At 39.8% G+C, this 22500-nt stretch overlaps 1 protein-coding gene across 1 annotated transcript in view; it reads right to left on the bottom strand.

Moving 5' to 3' along the window:
- Positions 1-22500, bottom strand: part of DPP6 (dipeptidyl peptidase like 6) — an 804405-nt gene that overhangs the window by 326197 nt on the left and 455708 nt on the right. Inside the window, exon 4 of the mRNA XM_060107540.1 lies at positions 1178-1272. Coding sequence (XP_059963523.1) covers positions 1178-1272 — 95 coding nt within the window. The remainder of the gene's footprint in view (positions 1-1177; positions 1273-22500) is intronic.

Genomic DNA, 22500 nt, shown 5'->3' with positions numbered 1-22500 from the left:
AGGCCTCTCTTACACCAGCAAACAGTCTCTGTAAAGGGCAGGATCCAGCCCATGCTAAACCTCAATAAAATGTTTATTCTTAAAGAAAAAGGTATCGCTACACCAAAAAGAAAGGAAGAGTATTTAAACAGCAGTGTCATGTTCTTGAGAAGGTAGGGCAGCATTTGTGTGGGACAGGGGATAGGGCAGCACAAAGATGGAATCATCCTTTCATCCCTTCTTGTCCCTGGGACGAGGCTCAGGGCCCTGCCTGAATCCTCACCCAAGGACTCCGGAAAGCTCACTCACTAACCGGGCTCGGGACCCTTATCTGTAAAACCAGGCAGCTAATTTTTTCTATGGTCTCTAATCCCCAGATTATAGGATTCTAGGATTCCTGTGTTTCTGATTCTCATCAGAGGCTTCTTATGATGGTTCTGATTGAGAATTAGTGGCCTGTTTTAACTCTTGCTTTTAACACAGACTTGGCCTTAGTTTCTTCCTTTGATTTCCTCCATGTATTGGACAAGAAAATGATCAACTCCCTAAAGCTGAAGATTTATTCCTTCTAAAAATAAGCATGAACATATATGAAAAAAAGAGTTAATTCTCTTTAAATTGATTTCTGGTACATAACTTCAGTCAATTCTTTAATAAATATCATTAACTGTTACATGAACTCCGAATCTTAAGGCCGTTATCTTTGGGGAAATAGGTTTTCCCAGATGATGAAGCAGTGGCATTCATATTGACTCAGTACTTGTTCTAAAGCATAAACATCACTTAATGTCATTAGAGTATAGTCAGTGCCTAAATTAATATTCCCTGTGCACATGAAGATGAATTTTTAAAAAAACGAGATGGAGCAAGCAGTCCTGAAGTATTCTCTGAATTACTGCAATTGTTCTGTAAATGTGCAAAAGCCTTAGGACTTATCTTTGAATTATATATGATATGCAACACTTGTTTCCAATACCTGCAGAGAAATTTCCTGTATACTCAGAAAAATGGTGATTTCATCTTATTAAATTAGTGTGGTTTCAATTTCACATTATCTGTAGCTGCTCAGCCTGTAGTATTACAAGTTTATTGCTTCTGCTTGGCTATATGAAAAGGTGAAACCTAAAGTCATTTTCTGCTTTACTGACTTGAAGGTGGGAAAACTGAAATTATCTTTGTCATTAAAGAGAGTACTTACAATTTTTTTGCCTTCTATTAACACCGTAGAAGTATTTGTTTCAACGTTCTGCAGTATCACACTTCCTTTCTGCTCTCTGTAGATGAATTCTTTATCTACAAGAGAGGAAATAAAACAGAAACATGAAACATCAAGGAACTCCGTAGCTTTTGATGGACACAGGTAAATGAATTGACTAGTTCCAACAAAAGTATATCCTGCATTTCATCAAAGGGTCCTTAAATATGGTGAAATGGGTCCTTTAAATATGCTCCTCTCCATATAACTGCACGTGAAGTTTCTCTCTGAATCATTTCTCATAGTCTGCACACTGACATATAAAGCACAAGCATATACACACATAAAATCTTTAGAACATTCTAGACTTTTCTTGGGTGGGACACATAGAGTGGACACAACAGAGCAGATTAAGAAACCCACTACTGGGGCTTCCCTGGTGGCACAGTGGTTGAGAGTCCGCCTGCCGATGCAGGGGACGTGGGTTCGTGCCCCGGTCCAGGAGGATCCCACATGCCGCGGAGCAGCTGGGCCCGTGAGCCATGGCTGCTGAGCCTGCGCATCCGGAGCCTGTGCTCCACAATGGGAGAGGCCACAACAGTGAGAAGCCCACGTACTGCAAAAAACAATTTTTTAAAAAGGAACCCACTACCGTAAGGGGCGGAGATAGTTGGTACTAAGGGGACTGATTTCCTATACTGGAAACTCTGGGGGAAAATCTGGATACATACACATGCACACCATATCCTGCAAACTTATTTTCATTTGGTCCACAGCTTCCTTTGCTATTCCTGGAGGAATTGGCAGTTTCACCGTCATGAATATCTTTGGCTCTATATATTGTATCCTCAGTGACACTGGTCCTTTGTAACTCAACCGAGATTTCAAATATCCCCTTAGAAAATTACTGGAGCAATCCCCCTGAATAGTATGCATGTAGGGGTATATATGTAGGCATGTAGGTGTGTAGGTGTGTAGGGGTGTGTGTGTGTGTGTGGTGTGTACACATACTACAAATGAAAGGGTAAACTTTCTGAAAGGATTGCAGGTGGAGAGACAGGGCACACAATTGGAAGAAGAAATGATAAACTGGGAGATTGGGATTGACAAATACACACTACTACATATACAAGAGATAACTAACAAGGACCTACTGTATAGCACAGGGAACTCTGTTCAATACTCTGTAATGACCTATATGGGAAAAAAACGTAAAAAAGAGTGGATATATGTGTATGTATAACTGATTCACTTTGCTGTACACCTGAAACTAACACAACATTGTAAAGCAACTGTACTCCAATAGAAATTTTTAAAAAAGAAAATAATACTATCTTTCTGAGTGAAGGGGATGACACTGAGCCAGTCTGAAGGTAAAGAAATTTCACATGATAATCAGTTGATGAATGAAAAACACTGTGCAGACTGGATTAATTCCAATGGTATTATCATTTCTATGCTTTTTAAATTCTACTCCACAGAATTACATTCTTTTCTTTCTTATTCCTTTTTTTTTCCCTGCAGTACGCGGGCCTCTCACTGTTGTGGCCTCTCCCGTTGCGGAGCACGGGCTCCGGACGTGCAGGCTCAGCGGCCATGGCTCACGGGCCCGGCCGCTCCGTGGCACGTGGGATCTTCCCGGACCGGGGCACGAACCAGCGTCCCCTGCATCGGCAGGCGGACTCTCAACCACTGCGCCACCAGGGAAGCCTCTTATTCTTTTATTCTACTTGCTTTGCCTTTAATATTCTCTTCCTTTTTCTAGTCTGTTAAGATGGAAGTTTAGATCTTTGGTTTGATTTTCCATCCTTTTAATAAGACTATTAAAGCTAAAATTTTTCCTCTATGCATGGTATTAACTACATCTCACAAATTTTGATATGCTGAATTCAGTATTATTCAGTTCAAATTATTCCTAATTTTTCCTGAAAAGTCTGCTTGGCCCAATGATTATTTAGAAACATGTTTAATTTTCAAATATGTAAAGTTATTCTGGTCCTCTTATTTTTATAGATTTTTAATTTAAGTTCACTGGATCAAAGAATATTCTGTACATGATTTTAGTCTTTTAAAACTCATTAAGACATCTTTGTGGCCCAAAATATGGTCTATCCTGGTAAATGTACCATATTCACATTTAATGAAATTATTGATATGGCTGAGTTTGGTCTATAATTTTTTTTGCAGGGGTTTGTTTTCTACTTTTCTCTTCTACTTCTTGTTTCCCTCTTTCTTGTTTCCTGACATTCACTTTATTTTTTGAATATTTTTTACAGTTCTAATTTCCCTATTTTTAGCTGTATTTCTTTGCCTTTTTTTAGTGGTTGTCCTAGGGATTATAATATGTACTCAACTTTTCAGCATCTACAAAGAGTTAATAATGTATCACTTCTCATGAAATATAGAAATCTGTCCAGTTTTCAGGTCCACATCCAGTCCCATGCTGTGGTAATTGTTATGTGTATTACATCGACATACATTATACATTCCACAAGACAATGTTATAATTATTGTTTATAACAATATTATGGTTTATAAAGAAATTAAGAAGAAAAAGTAAAAAAGAAAAATTTGTTCTTTGCATTCACCCACTATTTACCATTACTGATGCTTTTTTTTTTTTTTTTTTGCTGTACGCGGGCCTCTCACTGCTGTGGCCTCTCCCGTTGCGGAGCACAGGCTCCGGACACACAGGCTCCGCGGCCATGGCTCGCGGGCCCAGCCGCTCCGCGGCACGTGGGATCCTCCGGGATCGGGGCACGAACCCGTGTCCCCTGAATTGGCAGGCGGACTCTCAACCACTGCGCCACCAGGGAAGCCCCTACTGATGCTTTTTGTTCTTTATCATAAATATGAGTTTCCATCAGATATCATTTTCCTCCTTCATAAAGAACTTTCTTTAGGATTTCTGACTATATGAATCTGCTGGCAACCAATTCTTTTAACTTTGTTTTATCTGAAAGTCTTTTCCTTTAACTTTCATTCTTAAAGGATATTTCTCTTAATATAGATTTCTAGGTTAATGGGTTTTTTTTTTCCTTTTAGCATTTTGAAATTCTGTTCCGCTGTCTTCTGGTCACCATGGTTTCTAATGAGAAGTCAGCTATTAGTTGAATTACTTCCCTGCATATCATTTCTGTGTACTTTTGCTGCTATCAAGATTTATTTGTTGTCTTTGTTTTCAGCAGTTTGACTCCAATGCACTTTTAGATGGGGCCTTCTTCGTGTTTGTTTGATGTTTAATGAGCGTCTTGTATCTGAAAATTTATGTCTTCATCAAATCTTGAGCCATTAATTTGCCAGATAATTTTTCTACTCCTTTATCTGCCTCCTCTCCTTCTGGTATTCCAATTTCCCATATATTGGGCACCTTGATATTATCTACAGTCTCTGATGCTCTGTTCATTAAAGAATTTTTTTTCTCTCTGTTCACCTTGAATCATTTCTTTTGATCTATCATCAAAGTCACTTTGTCTTTTCTTTGTCATGGTTATTTGACTATCAAATCCACACAATGAATTTTAAAATTTCAGAATCTGTATTCTTCTGTTTAGGAATTTCCATTTGGTTCTTTTTATTGTTTCTATTTTTTTGCTGAGATTTCCCATTTCTCTGATGAGATTTTCATTTACTGAAAACATGCTCATGTTAACTCGCTGAGGATAATTGCAATAGTTCTTTTAAAATCCTTATCTCTCAGTTCCAAAATCGCTTTCATTTCAGGGTCAGACTCAGTTACTTTTATTTTGAGTGTATTCCATTCTTTTTTGGTTCTTTGTAGTAAGGTAATTTTGCACTATATCCTAGACATCATGGATTAATTTCTGGACATTCTGGGTTTTGTTAGCATTCTCCAATGAGTGTTGTTTCCTTTGCTATAGCAGGTAATTTTCTTTGCTAGGCCTGGATAGCCAACTTTGTCTTTCCGGGCAGCAGCTTCACTCTCCGTTCAGATATTTCATCTTAAGCTGAACTACTGGGACTCTCTGCATGCACGTGTGGTCCACGGGTCAGACGGAGATAATACTGTACCTTTCCTTTCAGTTTTATCAATTCCTGTTCTATCTTATCTCATTATCCCCCTTTTCTTAACTTTTAAGTTTGACACTTAGCTTATTAATTTCAGCATTTCTTCTTTTCTAATATAATCACAATGGTGCTATAAATGTTCTTAATTACTTCTTTGAGTCCATAAGTTTTTAATGGGTAGTATTTTCACTACTGCTTAGTTCTATACATTTTTAGTTTCTGTCATGATTTCTTCTTCAACCTGTGAGTTCTTCAGAATTTCCAATTTGCAAATGTATGCGAAACACTCTTATATACTATCATTTTGTTATTGACTTGTGATTTGCCTACATGTGGTCAGAAAAAATCTAGATTATTAATTATTTGAAGTTTGTTGAGAGTAGTTTATGGCCTGATGCATGGTCCATTTCTGTAAGTTTCTTGAGAGAAGGTATATTCTCTAATTGTAAATGCAGAGTTCTATATGTGGTCATTAAATTAACCATATTACTTGTCTCATCAAATTGACTCTCACTTAGCTAATTTTTTGTGTGCCTGACCTTTCCTTAATATTGAAATTTTCTAGTGTAATGATGTTTTGAATAATTCTGTCCTGTAGATCCCCCAAATTGTGTTTCATATATTTTGTGACTATTTTATTAGATTAGTGCAAGTGTAGAATTCTCCTATCTTCCTGGAGATTTGCAAATCTTTTTTTAAAACTACATATTCTCTCCCTAATAATGCTTTTTAAAGATGACTTCTCTTTTGTAGAATAGGTAAAATAATAGTATACACCTTCTATTGTTCATGTGGAGAGTCAATGAGATAATACACGTCATACTTATAATGTGTTTATAATCACGCCACACTCCAGGTAGGCTCTCAGTGTTGTCAGCTGCCAACATTATCTCAGCAGAGGATTTGGCTCACTTTTGTCTCCTTTTTTTTCCCTGAAAGAACTGTTTACTTTCCATTAATAAATGTTTTTATTGGAATTTTAAAATTTTATTATTTAAAAAGTTTTTAACTTTCATACAATTTTTAAAGGTTACTTTCCATTTACAGTTATTACAAAATACTGGCTCTGTTCCCTATGTTACAGGATAAACCCCTGTAACCTTACACCCAATAGTTTGTACCTCCCACTCCCCCCCCAGCCAGCCGTATTGCCCCTCCCCCAGCCGTATTGCCCCTCCCCTACCTGTGTTTCCTTTTCCTGTCTCATCCCCAGTATTCTATCCCTCTCCTGCTCATCCTTCCTCTTTTTTTTTTTTTTTTTTTTTTTTAATCGCGGTGCGCGGGCCTCTCACTATCGCGGCCTCTCTTGTTGCGGAGCACAGGCTCCAGACGCGCAGGCTCAGTAGTTGTGGCTCACGGGCCTAGTTGCTCCGCGGCATGTGGGATCCTCCCAGACCAGGGCTCGAACCCGTGTCCCCTGCATTAGCAGGCAGATTCTCAACCACTGCGCCACCAGGGAAGGCCCTCGTCCTTCCTCTTGAAGGCTCTCCCACTCTTCACTTCCGGTGGCCCTGCCCCGGGTTGGATGGCTGTCACCTTCACCCTGGACTACTCCAGGGCCTCCCAGTGGGACCCTCTGTCCCTTTCTCTATCGGGACAAGGCCACACTTCTTTTTCAAAACTTTTTTTTTCTGGCTCCTTGGCAGAGGCTACTTTGGCCGAACTCCTTAGTCTGATGTTCGAAGCCCTTCGTCTTCTGGCCTGTCTTCTCTTCCCATGTTAATTTCCCCCCCCACCCCCAACCCCCACTAACTAAGCATCCTAACAAGTCCTGCCTTCCAAGCCTCTCTGATGCCTGTGCCGCTGCCTTGGCTGCAGTGCCCTTCTCCCGCCCCCGCCAGGCACAATCTTCCTGGGCTCGGTGTAAAGGTCTCTCCTCCAGGCAGTTTTTCATGCCTCTGCCATGCAGAATCCATCTCTCTCTGCTGACCCCTGACGTGTCATTCACCTGTTTTATGCTCATCACAGCACGTTGCTTATCTGCTACTACAGCTCTCTCCCACTAGAGTCATGGTTCTCACGGGAAGAGGCCATACCTGTTTGGTTTCCTAACTCTTAGCATAATAACTGATATGAAAGTTGGTGCTAAAAAATATGTGAAGCAATTAACAAATGCATCCTATCACAAGTCTGAGTCACCAAATACCCAACCTACTTGTGGAACAACAGGCAGAACTCCTTGTAGAAGAGTGAGTGCTCTGGGCCAAAGTAAAAGGAAGGAGAGATGGAGATGGTGGTTTTCTCAAATTACACCTTATGTGTCTCTTTGTGAGATTCTGTTACAGCTACTTTACTCCTGTCGCTGCAGGGCAAAACGATGTTACAAAAGGAGTGCATCTGAATGCTGTGAGCATAGGAAGGTAAACTGAAAAGCCACGCTCAACAGGGAGGTCCCTAGGAAAAGACTTCCCAAAGGAAATCTCGCACAGGACCGCCCACTGGCTAGTTATTCTTCGTGTGCCAACTATCCAGTGCTTTGCATTTAAAATACATCATTAATTTAATTGTTCTGTGTACTTGAGCAACTCTTCAAAGCTAAAAAGTTAAAGAAATAGAGTAAGTTGCACTGGTAGCTAGCACAATTATTTAAAAACTGGTAAAGCATCAAGAAAATTTCCCTTCTTTCCTATCCAAACCGTTATCATTGGGTAACCAAATTATAGATAAGGGGAAGTTTCATTTTATTTTGCTTCCCCAAATTGTGATACAAAAATATACAGCCATGCCACAAATTATTTTATGTACTCTTCCAAAAATAAGATAAAATTCCAGTCATTTCCTCTGAGTCTATTCCTCTGATATTAGCTATAAAGCTGGCTAATATCATATATTAGCTATCTTTATGTTTTGTTTACTTTTGCTTAACAACAATGTATTATTAGCAACTTTCAAAAGCCTTACCCATGGTGAAAATTTTGAAAATGTAATGCATTTATGGTACAATAGATTTCTTAAAAACTGAGATAATTTAGTTCTCATTGCCAAGTATAAGTTGTATATGCTGGTTGGTTTTGAGGAGCATATTAATCCTTGATTATACAAATATCACAAAGAATTGATGCATAGAAATAGATTTTAACTACTGAAACAAATAGTGCACATAACAAGTGGAGTAGATTTGATTTTTCTCATGATTATCTTCTTTTAATTTTAAACAATGCTGACAGAAACACTGTTCTTTCCATTTATCATATTTTTCTCAGATATAATTTATTTCTGTTTATGTACGTTCTAATAACACATAGCATATATTTCCTAAAAAATATATAAGCATATATTTCCTACAACAGTCAATATCCATATGGTGGTCATAAAATATAAATCCCTAACAGCCACACTGTCGTCTAGAAATACCATTTCCCACCAAAGGAAAGCAGGACTCCTGTAAACAGTTGATTCCAGGTCTGGGACAGGAACTATCCTAGAGACCAGCAAAGCTATCAAATTGTATTACCATGTCAAAATGATTCAGAAACCAACCTGAAAAGGCTCCCACCAGCCAAGGACCAGCCATTTAGAGCTTTAGTAAGAATAACTGGAACGGACTGAAGCTCTTTAAGTAAGTTCATGAATTTAGAACGATACTTCAAAAAGAAACAACTAATTCAATTGATCATTATTAAAGGATACTTATAAACCAACATATTATTTTAAAACTGGTAAAGAAAAAGGAAAGCATCAAGAAAGTTTCCTTCTTTCCTATACAAACTGTATCATTGGGTAACCAAATTACAGATAAGGGGAAATTTCATCTTATGGAAGTATTCCAGTTATCAAGTGGAAAAGGTCGATGGAATTAGCATATCACCATTTTACAGCTCCTAATGAGTTAAGGTGCCCATCAGCCAGGGCTGTTACAGCACAGAAGGGGAGCAATCAGCATGAACTGCCTCCTTAAGGAAGAATATAGCACTGCTGATGAAGTGCTGGCACAACCCAAGCCAAAACCCTCAAACCCAGTCAGGCTATTAGACCAACTAGAACTTGCAGGAAATAGAGGACAGAGGGCCATTCTAACCAATGCCATAAAGATACAAGTAGGAGACTCTGAGAGACTACAGGGAAAATGGCCTGGCTTCTTCAAATAGATAATGACGTTTATATGACAATTAGAAATTTAAACACAAATAAGATAATTAATGCTATGAATAGGATTAATAGGATTATTAACGCTATTAAGAAACTATTGTTTTTCGTTTGGGGGTTATTTCTTCTTTTAGTGTGATATGGTGGTTATGCTTTTCTATTTAACAAGATAAACCGAGTCCTTATCTTTTAGAGATGTACACAGTGAAACAAAGAGGATAAAACGATATGGTATCTGGGGTCTGCTTCTAAATAGCATGGGTGGAGGAGAAAAAGGTCAGCATACAGACACAATACGATTGGCCAACAGGAAATAATGGCTGAAGGTGGGTTATGGACAAATAGGAGTTTACTTACTATTCTTTCTACTTTTGTTTAAGCTTAAAATTTTCTATAATAAAAAGTTAAAATTGATTTTAAAGTTCAAGTAGTTAAAAAAGATCATGCAGCTATAACGAGAATAAAGCTATGTTGGTTCATTCTTACATTTTATCCTTTGTTAGGCTTTTGCAGTAATTTGCGTGTATTTGGGTTGCAGGCAGGTAGGGCTTGTGTTTTCATCGTATTTCTCCAATAACCACTAGGTCATAAAATAAAAATTCTGAAATCTCTCCCTCCAAGGTCAGAAGCCAGGGGCGAAAATTTGCAGCAACCAATGACAGTCTTCAATCCAGATGTAGATACATGGCCTACAGCTAAGAGTGATTTTTCCTTTGGTTTGCAAATATTAAGCCTTGTATGGAGAGTTATAGGAAGAAACAACTATAATTAGAAAGCTGATGTTAGAATTAACACATTTCAGGAAATATAAGCCAAATGAAAATTTTAAGTGGACCATATTTATAATCTAGAACTGTGGTGCTAATATGTAGCCACTAGCCACATGTTCTTACTAATATTAAAAATTAATTAAAATTACATAAAATTTAAAATTTAGTTCCCTCTTTGTACAAGGCACATTTTAAGCACTCAAAGCCACACATGGCTACTGGGTAGTGTACTGGACGCAGCAGAGACAGAACATCTCCATCACTGCAGAAAGTTCTTCTGAACAGCAATATTTTGAAGTTATAATAAGTGACAGCATTTTATTCCCAAAGAATGCCTTAGTTTACACCATAGTCTATCACTGATCTGGAAAAAAAATCACTCTTCTCAAGCCATGGCTATCAAAGAGAAAATCAAAGGATGTCCTTAAAAGGTGGTCAGCAGACCTTCTGATACCTCTTGCCATTTATGTGTCTCCACTCTTATGGGCAATGAAGGCAACAGCTGTGGGAGAAAAAGATTTTTAAATGAAGTATTTCCAGATTATCCCAAATGTCACAACACCTTAAAAAAGAACATGAAGTTATATGGTAACCAGAGTCCCAGTAATCATCATCAGAATCAACGGATTAAAAATAGGAGTCAGGGGCTTCCCTGGTGGCGCAGTGGTTGAGAGTCTGCTTGCCGATGCAGGGGACACGGGTTCGTGCCCCAGTCCGGGAGGATCCCACATGCCGCGGAGTGGCTGGACCTGTGAGCCATGGCCGCTGAGCCTGCGCGTCCAGAGCCTGTGCTCGGCAACGGGAGAGGCCACAGCAGTGAGAGGCCCACACACCGCAAAAAAAAAAAAAAAAGAAAAAAATAGGAGTCAGGTGTGGGACTTCTCTGGTGGCTCAGTGGTTAAGAATCTGCCTACCAATGCGGGGGACACGGGTTCGAGCCCTGGTCGGGGAAGATCCCACATGCACCAGAGCAACTGAGCCCGTGAGACACAACTACTGAGCCTGCTCTCCAGAGCCTGCGAGCCACAACTACCGAGCCCACGTGCCGCAACTACTGAAGCCTACATGCCTAGAGCCCATGCTCCACAACAAGAGAAGCCACTGCAATGAGAAGACAGCGCACCACAACGAAGAGCAGCCCCTTCTCTCTACAGCTAGGGAAAGCCCACGCGCAGCAATGAAGATCCAACGCAGCCAAAAATAAAATAAATAAATTTACAAAAAAAAAAAAAGGAGTCGGGCCTCCCTGGTGGCGCAGTGGTTGAGAGTCCGCCTGCCGATGCAGGGGATACGGGTTCGTGCCCTGGTCTGGGAGGATCCCATATGCCGCGGAGCGGCTGGGCCCGTGAGCCATGGCTGCTGGGCCTGCGCATCCGGAGCCTGTGCTACGCAACGGGAGAGGCCACAACAGTGAGAGGCCCGCATACCGCAAAAAGAAAAAAAAAAAAAAAAAAAAAAGGAGTCAAGTGGAAAGAAAATGCCAACTTTTTTTTTCTGTTTTTTTTAGGTTGGGTTGAAACTCGTGATTTTTTTTTTAAGTACCCACCATGATAACTATGGCCTTTTATTTGAAATTATAAGAACTACACACAATCCTCCAACACACCAGGGAAACATCAGTACAAACAGAGATGGTAAGAAAATGTAAAATAAATGATGCGCATTTTACTAAGAGTGGATAAGTAACTTATTTTCATGAGAATGTGCTTAGAAAAGGTAGGAGTTTCCAAGGAGAGAAATGGTGGGTGTAAGAAGCAAAACTCAGAGAAAAGAGTCTAACCAGTGGACATTTCATTTATTTAAAAGAACATTTACAATGTGAGGGATACTCTGCTAGACACACTATGAATTAGCCATGTTCCCTGACTTAAGGACGCTTACAATTAAAATGGTCAGTCAGATGGCAATTATTGATGCTGGCTATCGAAAAGTTCCATGTTAATCACAGCATTGTACTATAAGACATGATTCCAAGCAAATAAATAATTCTACTAATGTTATGAGAAAGTAGGATTTTCTGTATAAGAGAAAATAAATCCACATTTAAAATCATAAATTTCAGTAAAAGTTAAAATCCTGTAGTGTTATATATGGAATCTAAATAAAAGGTACTGATGAACCTAGTGGCAGGGCAGGAATAGAGACACAGATATAGAGAACGGACTTGAGGACACGGGGGAAGGGGAAGATGGGACGAAGTGAGAGAGTGGCATGGACATATATATACACTACCAAACGTAAAGTGGATGGCTAGTGGGAAGCAGCCGCATAGCACAGGGAGATCAGCTCAATGCTTTGTGATGACTTAGAGGGGTGGGATAGGGAGGGTGGGAGGGAGACGCAAGAGGGAGGGGATATAGGGATACATGTATGTATATAGCTGATTCACTTTGTTGTACAACAGAAACTAACACAGCATTGTGAAGCAATTATACTCCAATAAAGATATATATATATGCATATATATGCGCATATATATATATATATATATATATATATATATATATATATATATATATATATATATATGGGCCCTGTAGTGTTAAATTTGTGTCAGAAATATCAACAGGAACACATTTGCTTATTTTTTAAAGTATCTATTTGCTAGTCTTGTCCATAGAAATATTAGATACATGATTTCCTAAACACTCAGATTTTGGTTCCTAAGTACCATTCTCACTAAAAAGAACAAGGAGTCTTTGAAGAAACAGGTATTTCTAGATCTGAGGCACAGGAAGTACAGTATGAACCTGGGACACCTTGTTGGCCAGAAGGCAAAGAAGTGTTCAGTGAGTGATGGGTCTTGGCCCCCATTCTTGCCCCATCCTGTCTCAGCCTTCACATCTCACTCTGACTGGTCCTTCCTCTTGGCTCTGGGCTCAGACACAGGACTTGAACTGGCCGATGGAATACAAGCAAGCAGACACTTGACATGCACTTGCACGGTTGACTTGCCCCCTCCTGGCTCTGCCATTGCCATGAGACAAACACAAACATCTCTCGCCTCGTCTTCTGGCACCAGGAGGAGAAACAAGTGTGAATCACAGCCGGGTTGTCACGGTCACCCGAGAAGAGGCTATTCCAGATCAGCCAACAGCCTGCTGGGGGTCCAGCCACACGAGCAAATCACCCAACAGATAAGCGGAGTTGCCTGACCAACCACCAGCTGACAAGCAGATGTGTGAAAAATACACAAGTGTGTGTGTGTCCCTGAAGGTGTGTGCTTGTTTATTACACAGCACTCTTGTGGCACCGGGCAACACACACATGCACAGGAGAACCACCTGGGAGGGCCCTCAGAAGTCAAAGTTGGGAAAATCAGAACATGAAAAGAACAATGCTGTAGCTGATTAAAACACATCAAATATATAAAACAACTCATGAGTCCATAATGGTACCCACATAATGGTTCTCATTTTCCACAGCTGAAGGCAACTATTACAGCAACTCCTTTCTCTGAAAATTGGTAACTAAAAATTCATAATTAAGGATTCATCTTGCTTTTTCAGTAGTATGGGGACACCAAATAGCCTGTTTCTGAGGGAGAGCCCCTCCTTTCAGAAAACTGCCCACTCATAAATGAAGAAGGAATGATGAATTTAGAAAACCACCACTTTTAGAAGGAATGATGAATTTAGAAAAGCACCATTTTTAGAAGGAGTGATGAATTTAGAAAATCACCATTTTTCAGCCCCTGTTGAAATACTCATTTCAGGTGAGGCTCATCGATGGGAAAGTTGATGGGATATTTTCCTGGTGCCAAAATATTACCCCAGAGAAAACATGCCAGTGTCAATGGGGAAACACATGTTCCTCATGGAGGAGTCTGGTGGCCACCACTTAAGAGTCCCTAACAGTGGGACAACCAGCAGTGGACACAAACATGAGAAATCATTCCATGAGGAAAGAACCAGACAAATCCAGGATGTGGGAAATTCCACTACACACTGGCCTAATATGGGGAAATAACACACTGTAGAAAAAAGAGGAGCTGCTTTCCATTAACAGAAACGTAAGAGACATAATCAAGTATAATTATGACCCTTAATTTGATCCAAATGGTAGAAAAAAGCCACAGAAGATATTCTGAGAAGGAATGAGGAAAACGGAATATGGCCTGGGACTCCTATGATATTACGAAATTACCCTCATTTTTTTGTTAGATCTGATAATATAGATAAATGGGAGGATATACTTTTGGAGATACATGTGTTAGTATTCAGGGATGAAAGAAAATGATGTTATAATTTAAGTTTAAATATTTTCAGCCAAAAAATTGATAGAGGACACAAACAATAATAAAAGTGTTGATTTTAACTGATAGTTATGTGGGTGTTCACAGTACTCTCCTGTATACTTTTCTGTAAGTTAAAAATTTTTCATAAAAAAGGAAGCAGACCATATGACCCAACAATTCCACTCCTGGGTATATACCCATCCCCCAAATGAAAACACTAATTAGAAAAGATACATGCACCTCAATGTTCACAGCAGCATTATTTACAATTGCCAAGACAAGGAAGCAACCTAAGTGTCCATCAACAGATGAACAGATAAAGATGTGGTATATATGTACAATAGAATATTACTCAGCCATAAGAAAAGAATGAAACATTGACATTTGCAGCAACATACTTGGACCTAGAGATTATCATACTAAGTGAAGTATGCCAGACAAAGATAAATACCAAATGATATCACTTATATGTGGAATCTAAAAAACAAACTATTGAATGTAATAAAAAAGAAACAGACTCACAGATACAGAGAACAAGTGGGGAGGGGGGAGGGGAGAGGGGCAAGTTAGGAGGAGGGGATTAAGAGGCACAAAGTACTATGTATAAAATAAATAAGCTACAAGGATATATTGCACAGCACAGGGAACATAGCCAATATTTTACAATAACTATAAATGGAGTATAACCTGTAAAAATTGCGAATCACTATTTGTATACCTTTAACTTACATAATATTGTACATCCACTATACTGCAATAAAAAAAATCAAAGAAAAAAGGAAGCAGAAAATAAAGCAACATAGCCCCTGATTTCTAGGGACACACAACAGAGTTGGGCGGACACAGGAGCTCTTTTCTACAGACCATGAAATGCTTTGAGGCAGAAACTCGGGGGTGAGCAGAGGCTCTGAGTAACAGCCCTGGTGTGTGGGTAAAACAAGTGCAGGAAGCAGAGGTGCAGAAGTGGGAGGCCAGATGTGCACAGTCCTCATGACACTGGTTTTGAAGATGAGGGTGCTTGGGTGAGTTTTGGAGCCCTAAACCTAACCCATTTGTCCAGAAACTCTGGAGCAGGGCTGCAGTTTAACATGTGTGTTTAGGTCTGAAGTAGCCAAAGGGCTCCCAATTTTTTTTTTCAATTTTGTTTGTACTCTGGGTTTTCTTTTTTCTGGTTTACATCACAAACATGTCAGAGGGAGGCAATGTTGGCTCAAAAATGTCTTTCAAAAGAGCAAGCTTTTCTAATTACACTCCCTAAATGCTAACAGCACTCACTGAACCCACAGCAAGCACTTAACCAAGAGAGGACAATGCTGAGATTCTGAGACTCAATCCTGAGACCTGGGGGACTCCCAGCTTCACCCAACCGTGAAGTGAGACACAGACTCGAGAACCGCTGGCTGGTTAATTTGCTCCCTCTGGCTCAAGGGCCTCACACAGCCATCTTGATTCAAACTTGCAGCTCTACATCTGTGGCAGGACAGCCTGACATTTTCCTGCAGGATCTTGAGAATAAGAATAAACTGGAAGGACTGCAAGTGATGCTTCCCTTCCCCCTTTCAAGAATGCAACCAGGGTACTGTGTGCTTTACATCTGAGGGTAGTAAGAGGCATCTGCTTTGGAAAATCGAAATTCTTGGAAACAAAGAGCTGAGTTGTCTGGGGCTGGGATGGGTAAGCAGACAGATGGAGGGCAATGGGTGATGAATTTCTGTGGGCTTCAAATTATGATAAAATGACGCCACAATACCCACTTTTACAACTTGGGTAATTACATCAACAAGAACCTTCCAACAAATAATGGTCTCAGCTTGGAAATTACTTGGAAAGTTATCTACATTTCAAAGATGACATGAGTGGCTTCAAATTTCACTGAGTTTTCATCACAGGATCTGAGATTGCCCAATTTTGTCTTTGATTAATGGACTGCCCAAATAGCTTTTAAAATCTTTTAAATTTTCATTCTTCTTAGGGGGAACAATTTTTATGTGACTCTACAGAGTCATGTTTATACTTTTAAACAGCTTATTGTATGGAAACCCCACCAAAAAGCAACAAAGCACTTGTTTCTGTATCTAACATTTTCAAACATATGCTTATGTGGCTAAGGAAAAAAGAAACCAATATTTGTAGAACTAGGATTTGTTTTTTGCAATTTATTTTTTTCACCTGATTCTATCACAAAAGAAAATATATAGGTTAGGAGGCTTTCAAATAAAAAGGTTTAGGTGGGTAAAGAAAAAAGAAAGATCGGGAAAGAAGTCCTTTGCTCATAACATATTTTTAAGAATATTTATGATTAGTTGTTGTAAAAATCTAAGATTCCTTGAAGGGACTTTAAAGTGATTATTGCATAATTGTTCTACTATTTAAGAAATCTGACTTAGAACAAATCAATAACAAATATTATTGAAGGTGTCAAAAAGCTTTAAAAAGACTTTGAGGGCTTCCCTGGGGGTGCAGTGGTTGATAGTCCACCTGCCGAGGCAGGGGACATGGGTTCGTGCCCCGGTCCAGGAGGATCGCACATGCTGCAGAGCGGCTGGGCCCGTGAGCCATGGCCGCTGAGCCTGTGCATCCAGAGCCTGTGCTCCGCAAAGGGAGAGGCCACAACAGTGAGAGGCCCGTGTACCGAAAAAAAAAAAAAAAAAAAAAAAAAAGACTTTGAAATGGGCAAAAAAGACCACTGGGTAACTGTTAGATGCTCACTGTCATTGTCTTTGAGCTTTTTTATAGTCTGAAAGTTGTAGAAAACTGATAGTAATGCAAAGGATTCTTGCCAGAGAGATGCAGATGAATTTTGTCAGGTGGAGATGCAACTGACCCCCTAAAGCCAATTTCCCAGCAAATTCATTTCAACATTGTTGATCGCCTACGTATGTATTTGTTTTTCTACCCTTCTCTTCAGATCTTACTGGTTCTCTCCTTAATTTGTGAGCTAAATAAAATCTTTGGCAGATGTTTATTTTACATTAACAAAATCATAAGCCTCATGATTTTTACCTTTAAAATATTCTTCTTCAATAAAAGTTCATTATTTGCAAGATATGGACAAAATTTCACAGATGGGCTATGAAAAGAAAATCACTGAACCACTTGAAATGCAATTTTGGGTACAAACTTGTTTAGAAATGAACCAACTTACAGATTAAATATAACTATTTTTTAGAATACCAAATTGTATCAAAATCAGATATTCTTTAAAAGTCCTGAACTATTAGTGGACTATGAAATTCACTGGTCAGTGAAAGATGTTGCTTATGTCATTCCAATGCCATAGCTTATTAGTAAATCAGCAATTACTTCTCAAAAAAGCAACATTATTCATGGTTCTGTGGGCTATCATTTTAATCACAATGCTAAGAGCTGAATCAATGTTAAACTGTCTACATACTTTCATCAACGGGATTTGATGACAATACCTATTTTCCAGTACAAGTATAGAAGATATATTTTTTTGAATAATCTAATTGTCAGCAGGCATTATGTTAAGGCAGAAGACTACTGCAGAAAGTAAACTCAGGTTTTATGTCAATACTGTTAACCATAAATGACCATTATGGAGCAAATTAGCAAATAAAAGTACCTAGAGGTCAAATTGAAATGACCACCTTACTTTATCTAGGCTTTCATGAGAAAAATCACCTACTATGGACAAAGACTAATGAATGAGCTAAAAGACGGAAATTTGAGTGTCTTCCTTCCAAAAAAAAAAAAAAAAAAAAAACTCTGATGAAAAATGCCAAGAGTAGCAGACAGATTGTTGGGAAAAGCTTGGAATAGGAGTCTGGAAACCTGGCTTCTATTTCAGGCTTTGCCACAGACTAGATATGCCAAAATTATGCTGTGAAACTTGTGAAGCAGTGTCCTTAAAGAGATACAGCATGCTGCTCTCCTCTCCTTTTTTCATTCCTGCTAGCAGGAATGCTTTTATGATGGCTGGAGCTACAGCAGCCATCTTGGACCTTTCAGTGATCTTGGAAATGGAATATAAGAGCAAAACAGACAAAGCACAGATCCTACCTCTTGACCTTGATGTGAGAGAGAAGTAAATTTAACGGACAAATAAATTTCTCTCTTGTTTAAACCAGTATTGTTTTCATTTTTCTGTTGCTCAGTGATGAATCTAATCCTAATAAAGAGATCAGATCTAATTTCTGGGTTTGCAGTCAGGAGACTGGTTCTAGTCCCACGGTAGTGTTCTCCTGAGTCAGGTTACTTTATATCCTAGTCTTTCATTTTCAATACTAAAATGCCTTATTTTTCAGAAAGAGTAATTGCTGATTAATTGAGATCAACCATATGAAGGCATTTTGAAATTAAGAAAAAAAAGAAAGAGTAATTTGTATAAATATAAGATGCTATCTACACCTGCAACACTCATTTGAAAAGGAGAAATGTTTATGTCTTCCTACTAAACATTCACCTGTTATTTTATTTGTAAAGTAAAGAAATGTTATGAATCACATTCCAGGAGAACTGGGGGTAGAATCTTTTTAAAAAAAAAAAAAAAGATTGCCTCTGCACAGCTCTCCTCCTTCTGACTTAAAAGCAAACAAAATAATTCAAAATGTAAGGAGCAACAGGCTGATATCCTATACAGAATGAAGAAAAGCATTACACGAAGCCATTTTGTCTATTCATTGGGGTGGAAAAGCAGGGAAACAAATGATTAGAGGTTCTTTCACTCTCCCAGGGAAAGTAGGCAGGTACCTTTGAAGGAATCATTCACTCCTTCAGACCTGCTCATTTACAACTGTCAAGTCTCAAAGTGCCTGATTATATGGTGGATACTGGTGGGCCGTTTCCTTCAGAGCGGATCTGGCATGTGTGACAAATATGAGCTCTCAATGGCAGACCTCTCCCCAGGCTGAGTGGCTGCCTGGGTCTGTCAGCTTAGGTAGCCGGTGAAGCCTAACTGGACGCTCTAGGGCCTGTCGTGTCAAGGAGGCACAGCCCCCCTGCCCAGGCTCCTCCTCCAGGTGAGGGGCTTTGGAAGATTACCAAATGACATCATTATTATAAATCCAACTCTGTCTTCAACTCTGCTCTGACCAGAGAATCTCTCTCTTCTGGCTCTGAACTGCAGAGACTTTGCTGGGATGGTTGGAGAAAATCAAGCCAATTAGAGAGCTGGCAGAACCAATCCATCCGAAAGCTGGGGACGACTGGGTTATGACTCTGAGGTTGCGAGGGGGAGTGCCTGTCACGCACTAGTCATTAACATAACAGTGTAATTACAGGCAAGGAAGTCCCTGCATTTACTGCAGTGAAGTGAGAACCCATCTCTGATGGTAAACTGTTAACCTGAAGTACTAGAAAATTCCCACCTTTACTAGCAATCAACTGTGCAACCTTAGACAGAATATCTGACTTTTTTGTGCCTCAACATTCCCAACTGAAAAAAATGGGGATATGAATAACACCTACCTTACATGACATTAGAATAATGTCCAGGTTCAACTGTTAAGTACTACTAAGTTCTACTAACACTATTAGCAGCAAACAACCGACATCTGGGTAGTCCCATGAAAGTTCATAGGAATGCTTTACATGTGGGACCTGATATAATTGTAACCTGAAGGTCAAGAATTGCTACAGCCCTTCTAATTTCACATATTCCCAATATAACTGTGTATTTTATCATCTATACCAGGACACTTGAAAGTGCAAGGGGAGCAGTGCTTTAATAATCACATCAGGGCAAGTGACATAACCTGGGTATATGAACGCTGGTTTATCCCAACTTCAACAGAGTTCAGGTGTTCATGAATTAATAAGGCTAACGTTGGCAGAAACAAATTTTCATATTTACCCAAAGTTTTTAAAATTAACAATCCTGACTTAATTTAATGGATATAAGTTTCACTCTGATGTATTTGAAATAAGAGGATAACTAAACTTGAATTGTCAAGATTGTAAATCTGACAATTATATTCCATGGATGCCATCAATAAAGACTCTAGTTTAAGAAGCAACAAATCAACTTGCTCAAAAAAATTGACTGCTCTGTAATTTTACAAACTTAGAATAAGGCTCAGCTAATCTTTAGGTTGTAGTATCACAGCCATCAACAAAATCAGTGAATGGTGTTTCAAGCCTTCTGTGGTGAAAGACATTGTTTTTATGAGTGGTGAGTAGCATTCATTTTAAGGGTACACATCTCAGTCAAAGGCAACGTAGCGATCTTTGGTCAGTAATGAGTTCTGTCCTCTTAGCGACGGGAAAGTTCAGCTCAATTTACAGCTATGGGTAGAGCAGAAAAAAGGCATCACTGCATCTCATTTATTAGAGCTGCCGTTCTGAAGAGGGGAAGTACGGGGTAAATGATACTGAAGACTATACCTTGCAGTAGAATATCTGCTTACTTTATTAGGGAGTGGATTTTTTTAAGTGCCCAAGTTCTATTGCTTTCCCTTTTTCCTGTGTTTGTTTGCATTTGCTGTTAGCAGTGCAGCTGCTGTGATTTACATGTATACACTATCGGATACTAAACAGGTATGGGGGCTTCCCTGGTGGCATAGTGGTTAAGAATCCACCTGACAATGCAGGGGACACGGGTTCAAGCCCTGGTCTGGGAAGATGCCACATGCCATGGAGCAACTAAGCCCATGCATCACAACTACTGAGTCCGTGTGCCACAACTACTGAGGTCTGCGTGCCTAGAGCCCATGCTCCACAACAAGAGAAGCCACTGAAATGAGAAGCCCGAGCACTATAATGAAGAGTAGCCCCCGCTCACCACAACTACAGAAAGCCCATGTGCAGCAAGGAAGACCCCATGCAGCCAAAAATAAATAAATTAAATAAACAAACAGGTATGGTACAGCAATCAGCTAGGTGCGACTAAAAAAGGCAAAGCTTTCTTCCCCTACTCTCAACACCATGGAATTATAATGTAAAACTTCCTCCCCTGAACAATATATTTTTTTTTTTTTCCTTTTTGCGTTATGTGGGCCTCTCACTGTTGTGGCCTCTCCCGTTGCGGAGCACAGGCTCCGGATGCGCAGGCCCAGCGGCCATGGCTCACGGGCCCAGCCGCTCCGCGGCATATGGGATCCTCCCAGACCGGGGCACGAACCCGTATCCCCTGCATCGGCAGGCGGACTCTCAACCACTGCGCCACCAGGGAGGCCCTGAACAATATTTTTATACCCTATTTATTCTACAGAATGAAATAATGTCAACTAGATCAACTTTCATGGGAGAGTCACACAAACACACACACGCCTACCCGAGTGCCAAAGTTATCTGATTTCATGAACAATGGACTAGCTTTCCAAACCCTGTCCTGGGTTCACTTATTCAATTCGATTCATTCATCAAATATTTCTAAGGTACTCAATGTGCTAGACCCTGCACAAGTGCTAATCTCTTATTGTTTGCTCGCTGTCCCCCTAACCCCTCCCCCAAGCAGCATGGTTGAACTTGTAATTCCAACTTAGAACATCAAATAATTGTTGACAATGGGTGAGCTTCCTTGCATTAGGCATTGCTAAAAACAGGCGATGACCTTGGTCCACACTCAACACTTTCTCCACCACCCACCTCCCTTGGTTCATGTTTTTCCTTCCACAATGGCGTCATTCTCCTCTGAAGGGAGAGGCCACTTTACATTATGTTTTGATGTGTTTTCTTATAGCCAATGCATAATGGATATTTCAAAAGGAAAACAAAAAAAAATTGTGATAAAAGACTGAAAGCACGTGAGTGACACTGGAAAATTAGGTGACAACTTGGTGCTCTGGAACAATCAAAAACATATTGTCATAACAAAAAACCCACCTAAGTGCTAAAATGAGCTACACCACAGAGACATCTGAGCCCTGTGTCCTTTTAGAAATCCCACCAATTACTGCTGAAACGGGAGAGTAGATTTTCTACGTTTGACTTTTTTTTTTTTTTTTTTGCGTACGTGGGCCTCCCACTGCTGTGGCCTCTCCCCTTGTGAAGCACAGGCTCCAGACGCGCAGGCTCAGTGGCCATGGCTCACGGGCCTAGCCACTCCGCGGCATGTGGGATCTTCCCAGACCGGGGCATGAACCCATGTCCCCTGCATCGGCAGGCGGACTCTCAACCACTGCGCCACCAGGGAAGCCCTAAGTTTGACAATTTGATTTCTGCTTACGTTTCTATTTTATTTTGCATCTACTTAAACCATTGGCAAATAAATATTTCAATTTTATTGTTATTTTTGAATTTCA

The sequence above is a fragment of the Mesoplodon densirostris genome, chromosome 9 (genome assembly GCF_025265405.1).
Source record: "Mesoplodon densirostris isolate mMesDen1 chromosome 9, mMesDen1 primary haplotype, whole genome shotgun sequence".
NCBI lineage: Eukaryota > Metazoa > Chordata > Mammalia > Artiodactyla > Ziphiidae > Mesoplodon > Mesoplodon densirostris.
This window is presented reverse-complemented; position numbering and strand designations above follow the sequence as displayed.